This window comes from Amblyomma americanum, chromosome 1 (genome assembly GCF_052857255.1).
Source record: "Amblyomma americanum isolate KBUSLIRL-KWMA chromosome 1, ASM5285725v1, whole genome shotgun sequence".
Classification (NCBI taxonomy): domain Eukaryota; kingdom Metazoa; phylum Arthropoda; class Arachnida; order Ixodida; family Ixodidae; genus Amblyomma; species Amblyomma americanum.
In genome coordinates, this window is record NC_135497.1 from 325,111,716 (window position 1) to 325,118,916 (window position 7,201).

Genomic DNA, 7,201 nt, shown 5'->3' on the forward strand with positions numbered 1-7,201 from the left:
TTCGGATGTCCCATGGATAAAAGAAAAAGTGACGGTGTCTCTCCGGTTTCTCTTCGGGTACTCCGCTGACGTGCTACCGCTGAAAACTAAACAAATCATGAAAAATGGAGAACGAAACGTGGTTCTTCCTGATGCTTCGCACTCGCATATGCCTAAGTTCAGGCATTAAATGCGGAATGTTGGCTGTGATGTGACTTGCCCGTGCACTACTAGCCGTTGCCCGTCCACTACTAGCAGCACAATACAGAATTTCCGTCGCGGTCCTCTTTATGACGTATCAGTTCTTCCCGGGAAATGAAAGGATCCGCTCCCGACTGCACTTAACTCCGCAATAGCGCGTCTTGATATGAGCGAGTCGCCGTTTGACTACGCATCGTAGCACAGCGTAAATTATGCATGAGAGGTCGTCTTTAAACCATTTGTTCTCTCATCCGCGCATTCTGGTCAGGATGTTGCTGGGAAATGACCAGCATTTTTTTTTATCATAGCGCAAATCAGCGAACAGAAACGAGAAGAAAGGAAACAGCTAACGAGGGGGAAAACAGGCGGATAAGTAATCACTCGGATGTGTGGCGCCAGCAGGTGAGGGCAAGGGGTGCCCCCACCGTTTCCGAGCCAAAGCTCGTGCACAGACCACCAAGCGCCTGACAGAGCTTGCAAGGCCAAACACCCCTCACCTCCATTCACTCATGCCCTTTTGCAATAGGAGGGAGTGAGTGGCAGAGAAAGTTGGTGGTCGTTGTTATGACCATCTTGTGTGTTGCGCACCTTTTGCTCGCCCCGCGACGTCATGCCGTGGCTCGGTTCCCAGACTTTTTTTTTCTTCGTTTAGCCTCTCTCCACACAGCGGCTAGGTGACTATAAAAGCTAGTGCACGAAGCCAACATTTCAGATCAGCTCCTAAAGATTCCATCGATATATACTTCGCTGATCGCAGACGACTGGTATACTGCTCGAACATGAAGGTGAGGCACGTTATTTAACCATTGTGGAGCTTCCTGACGAGCGTTTCTGAAATTATTCTCATTTTTCAAGGCGCTTTCAAAGCTCTAAAGTTTTTATCTTGCAAAGTTCCTTGATGAAAAAGATATTAACCATTTCTAAGGCGATTCCACACTGAAAAAATTATTGATGTTCTAGTGATTATTCGTCAAAAACAGTGTTTCGCTGTCGTGACGGTTTCTGCTGTTCATGTCGTTTGATTTTTTAGCTGCATTAGCTGGCGCGCAACAGCGAGACATTTTTGGACTGAATGTGTGCTTTCTGGTCTTTAATTAATACCTTTCCACGGTATTATATACGAGAATGCTTTTGTATCTTGAACAGCCATGGCCATCTTTAGGGCGTATATAGTCATGCTATTCATTGGTTTTCAGCGTCAGTAGGCATCCCTTTCAGCTTAAAGGACCAGTCGACCTGATGGTCCTCTAAGCTATTATGGCATCAACGCTTAGCAAAGGTTTCAAATTTCGCAACTGGCTGATTTCAATGTAAAGAATGAGTATTATTAATATGCATGCGAACTAGCAGCTAAAATTTTTACCGTCATGTTCACAGGTATGTAGTCGTTGACACAAGAGCCGTCCTGCATCCTCAAAACCATTAGCTAGCGAAAATGCAGACAAGGACAGTTAGAATGTCACCTACACGATGTTTTGATGGCTGGGTTAAGTAAGGCGCTAATTTCGACTTTTCTCACTTTTTACGGCAATGTCGCAGGCCCTGTGTCTTGCGGTAGTCGCTGCCATCGCATGCCTTGCTTTGGCTGAAAAGAAGGCTGGCAAGGAAGAGAAGGTCGAAGGCCGCGGAGGCCTTGGTGGAGGCTATGGCGGTGGGTATGGACCTGGAGTAGGTGGAATCGGAGGCGTTCCCGTAGGCGGAGTAGGCTACGGCGGCGGTCTGGGCCACGGTGGTTTCGGTCACGGAGGTCATGGAGGTGGCGCCGGCTATGGCCAGAGCGCCGGAGGCTTCCAGGGTGGCTTCAGGCAGGGAGCTGCGGGATTCAACCAGGGCTCTGGAGGGTTCTCCAGCGGTGCAGCCGACAGGAACGTGCAGGGCTACAACAACCAGCAGGGCTACAGCTCCAGCAGTGGCTTCTCTAAGACCGACTCGGACCGCTACGGAACCGGCTTCGGTCAGCAGTCTGGTGGCTTCGCCGGTGGATCCTCGGGACACAAGGCTGGCCATGGAAGCCAGGGCTTCGGTCAAGTTGGCGGTGTCGGCTACTAGAAGGTAAAAAAAAACGCTTGCGTTGACGTCCCTAGATTCTGTTGGCGTGCGGCTGTATGCATTTTGCACTAAAGGCATAAGATATTTTAAATTCGTGCGCGCTAATTGTTGGCGTTGGAAATATGAAGATGACGCGGGCGAATCAACTTGGGCACGGCTAAAATTAGGTTCATTTTAGTGCATGTATGTTGCATAACAGACTGTGGAGTATGCTCATGGATACTAATGTTTCTAGCGCCTACTGCGGCTTTTTAGAGGTTATTGAAATGACATATAATAAAGACTAGCGGAAAACGGAGAACCGCGTAGTTCTCAATGAACAGTGCCATCTTCACTGCTTGCCTTGTGTACGCGAGTTTAACCTGAACCATGCTGCTGCAGAGCTTACTATTATATCTTTGCTTGAAAAGAGCTGAGACATAACGTTTAAATTCTGCATTTTTCTCTTTGTTTGCAGTTCTGGAAGATAAAATCTAGTCGACTTATGACCATCATCTCCTCTTGACTCCTGTATCTGCATAATAAGCAAGAAAAAAATGACACCGGCGTTGAAAACATCATCTCACGTTACCCAAAATGAAAGCGTCAACTTCATCGAATGTACGAACGTTTCTTTTTAAAGAACCTAACGATGTATTTTAATAAAGTGCATCTTTGTTTATATGCCTTTTCTTTGACACATTGTTTCGTTTACGCCTTTTCGATTTGCATACACACTTTCACAATAAATTTGTTTTTTTCCTTCCATGGAACTTTTGTATGCAAGGAAGTAAACAACAAACTCAGTGCTAAAGCCTTTCGATGCGCGACAGCATATTCCTACATCACTGTGGGTTATCAGTGGGCGCCGCGTTTTGCTGAATTCTTGGGGCTGATTGGGGCTAATAATTAATAACCTTCAGACGCACCACGCCGCAGACCATCTTGTCTTCTTGTATACGGCATGGAAACATTTTCTATTTAAGACTGGTTAAGACTGTTTCTCGCAGTATAATTAATATGCCTACTGTTTTAATGAAATTATCACCTCAAAAATTCTGAGCACATCTGTTGATACGAAGTTTGTGCTAAAGTAGTGCATTCCCTGCATTTTATAGGAGAAGAGGGAGATCGTGAAGCTGAGAAGTTCCGCAGTGCTACAAGCAAGCTGACGCCACCTGGTGGCGAGAACAAAGAGAGCAATGACACTACAGATTAACTATGCCATCCTTGCAGGTCACAGATAATTGTGGCATGTAGGGATGCTAGAAGTGAACATATGCGATTAGAGTATAAAGCACCAGCCGCAGCCGGTCACCGCAGCCGTACCTCAAAAGTGGTCCACCCCCCCCCCCCCCCCCCCCCAAGACGCCCTCTTTTCCGAAATATGCAACCCCGCATTAAGTGCACAAATGCTATATAGGATTTAGGCAAGGATCAACTCTGGGATGTCGGAGAAATTGTTCTTTAACATCTTCGTTTCAATAGTGCGAAACAGATTTTTAACTCCAATTATTCAGGAGCTGGCAACTGCGTCAATTCTAGATCCGCCTAGAATTGGTGCAGTAACCTGAACACCTTGTACTATGAAATGTAACCCTATTGCGAAAGCCAATGCGGGGCTTCGTACTTGTTCATTGGAAGACCAGTTGTGCCAGGAAGTTGCGTACCATTGCGTAGTAGTCTGTTACTACCATCCCGACGATGGGGCCAACATGTTTTTGCTTCCTGCCGACTAGCTTGTGGCTTTTACAGGGCATCCGTCTAAAACGCACACTACCTAAGCAACTAATTTCTTTGTGGCTTGAGCTGCTCAATAAAGTGCTAAAGACCTATTTATGCGTACTTGATAATTAACCCTTTTATCGTGTGTTTATGGCGTTTGGCAGGTAATAACTATCACTGTCAGGTAATGAACATTTACGCGGTTCTCATTACAGACGCGTGCCTATAAGTAGGTAGCATCTTGTAGTATCGGAGGTAGTGTCGACAATAAAGTACGTGTACATTTATGTTACAGGCTCCCAAATTTCCGACAGCTATTCACATTTCAGAACGATTTAGCCGCCGTGATGGCTCAGTGGCTATGGCGCTCGGCTGCTGACCTGAAAGACGCGGGTTCGATCCCGCGTCTTTCGATGGAGGCGAAATTCTAGAGGCCCGTGTACTGTGAGTTGTCAGTGCACGTTAAAGAACCCCAGGTGTTCTAAATTTCCGGAGCCCTTCACTCCGGCGTCCCTCATAGCCTAAGTCGCTTTGGGATGTTAAACGCCATAAACCAATAAACTAAACTTCAGGACGATTAATGTCTTATTGCCACGTTGGCTGTCGAACTGTCATTGGATTTATTAATGACCAGGGCAATGGTCCAAGTAGTCCAGGAGCAAACAACATTCTGAGTTGGATCTTCATTTATCGAGTGCAACATATATTTGGCTGAAGGCCATATGCTTTTAGTCAACCTGAAGCTATGACAACGATGATGACATTAAGGAACCGCTGGTCACTAATGCGAGTGATTCTTTTCACTGCCTTCCTTGGCAAAATGTTCTCTTTATTAGCTACCCCAACGCTTCCCAATACTTGGTCGATGACCCAGAAATGAGGCGGGGCGGGGGGGGGGGGGGGGGGGGGGTGAAGGTGGTTGTATGTGCATTGGTATCCTGGTTATCATCATTATCAACAGCGTCGAGGGCTCTTCGTGCAGAAAAACAATTATGAGAAGACTTCTGTGGATCTCAGCAATGGAACAGGACTCACTGTTCCTGCTTCATGATACCACGACGTAACGTCGTAACAAATGTATTTTCGGGAAAGGAGCATGTTTTCCTTCCCGATTCGGCACAAGTGCTGTTGAGAACTGAATAATATCACTTGATTTCGAAAGCCCTGTCTAGGTTGAATTAGCTGAAGTCGAATTAGCCAAAACAGTCCTTTATGATTGGCAAAAACATCTGCTTCTGATTTATACCCCGCGTTATATACAAGAGCTTCGCACTAAAAATACTGGCTGCAGTTTACGATATTGTCCTTGCCATAGCGTTCTTTTATGTTCTATAATGAAAATCAGCGCATGCAGGTTTAATTAAACGCATTCACATTAATTTCGTATAGAATTTTATGACATTTATACTGAACTGCTGCCACCGCAAGAAACTTCTGTGAATGGAGTTCTACTCCCCTGAAGCTGCATGTATTCCAATTAGCAGTTGATAAGCACGAATTACAAACAACTGATTATAATAAAGCACCTTTCGGAAATGTTGTTATGACAGCCTTCGCTGCAGTCCACTGTGTCGCGAGACAAAATTCGAGCGGCAATTTTTAGGCAAAACATGGGTTACAAATAATTATCTATCTTCTAGTGCACTGACACATGGTTTGAGTTGTGAACTCAGTTCTCACAATGACTCTTTATTTTCAAAAAATTAGTCAACGGGCTTCATTTTACACCCTCCAAGCCTTCCAAATGTCATTCAAAATGTTAACGCGCTTGATGTAGAACTTACAAATAACATGTTGCAGTATTATGAAAGTTTTACAGAACGGCATTAGTTCTATACAATGACCGGATACAAGAATATAATGTTGAACTTCATGCCGCGTGTGGGTGCGTACTTTATTAAATTATTAATTTAAACATACCCCCAGCAACAAAAGGAATCAAAGAGGAGAGCGGTCACAAAAATGCCGAGGAAACTAACAAAAGGAGCATAATATGCCAAAAAGTAAGTTTGCGACTTATACAATATCATTTAATGCATCTTTCAATAAACGTTCATTCTCAGTAAAGCCAGGTACTGATGCTAGAAGGTGGTTAGACCCTTCCGCTTTCTGGAGTTAAAAAGGTATGCAAACATATTTTTTTTCTACGAAATGGTATTCAATCTTGTGGGCGGGATCCATCCGAGGTCACAGGTTCTGCGGGAGTGAAATTAATATTACAAGCAGGCAAATATGGTGAAATATTTAAAAAAGACATAGGCAAAGTGACCTGCAACAAGATGCGAGAGATAATAGACCAAGGCTAATTTTGATAGTAGTAATGATTGCAGACATGGTTCTGGTTGAAAGAACAGACATAACAGAATTATCCGAACTCTTTCTAGTAAGTGCATTAACTTCTGCTGATACGAGGCCCTTACGGATGCTGCGAGCCTGAGTTAGTTTTACCAAGTTGCGGCTCAGGAATCCCATCGTTTTGTTAGTGTTGTTGGCGACATTTTGTCAACTTTGCTTAGCAAGTTCTCTATCCAGTTATGCAGCAGGCTTTAGTGAGATCTGCTGGCTATGACACCTGGCTGAATAGTAGAGCTATCACTTTCATGTTGTAAACATGTTCGCAGTCTAAATGCAACAGGCTGTAACACAGGTAACATGAACTGTCTCTTTATTGTCAGACAAGATTGGAAGCCAGTATCTTAGTATGAAATTGTCATGATGCAATACATTGTAAATCCTCTAAAAAAAGCAGTGCCTTTCTGAGTGATTGAGCAGTTACGGAAATAAAACCGTCCAGGAACTCCAGAAATTCAGCGCACAAACTATCGGCCATCAAATTGGAGTAGGGATGATGCTATTTGTATTTGAGAAAGGAATACATTATTTCCTATTTGATTACATCCGAGCTTAAGCATGCTCGTTGGGCTGTATCCGAAATAGAATAAAAGTTATAAAAGGCTTCGACTTCATATAAAGATGCATGATGCGGAAAAACACATGGCACCATCCCAAGTTGCTCATGATAAAAGCGTAGCGTTTAGAATCTCACAAATTCACAACAACGTGATGGAGCGCCGCACCTAACTGACTAATCGTTCGAAGCAAGCCGCCAAATGCTCCTTCCGCAAAATTTTCGAGGTTAAGAAATGCAAAATGGCGCACCTCCTCCTTGCGCCGGGTAAAGAAAGTGTAGAGCTCGCAATTTTCTCGTGGATCTGTACATATTTCACTCTGTCTTGCAACCAGTATTTTGTGAACAGCGGCGTTACTT

General features: G+C 44.4%; 1 protein-coding gene across 1 annotated transcript; it reads left to right on the forward strand.

The window, feature by feature from the left end:
* The first annotated feature begins 827 nt into the window (after positions 1-827).
* On the forward strand, positions 828-2,892 carry LOC144115438 (uncharacterized). The gene is made up of 3 exons (XM_077649837.1): positions 828-965; positions 1,720-2,232; positions 2,687-2,892. Exons 1-2 carry the CDS (start codon positions 960-962, stop codon positions 2,227-2,229), a joined length of 516 nt encoding a protein of 171 aa, XP_077505963.1. The 5' UTR covers positions 828-959; the 3' UTR covers positions 2,230-2,232; positions 2,687-2,892.
* The last annotated feature ends 4,309 nt before the right edge of the window (positions 2,893-7,201 follow it).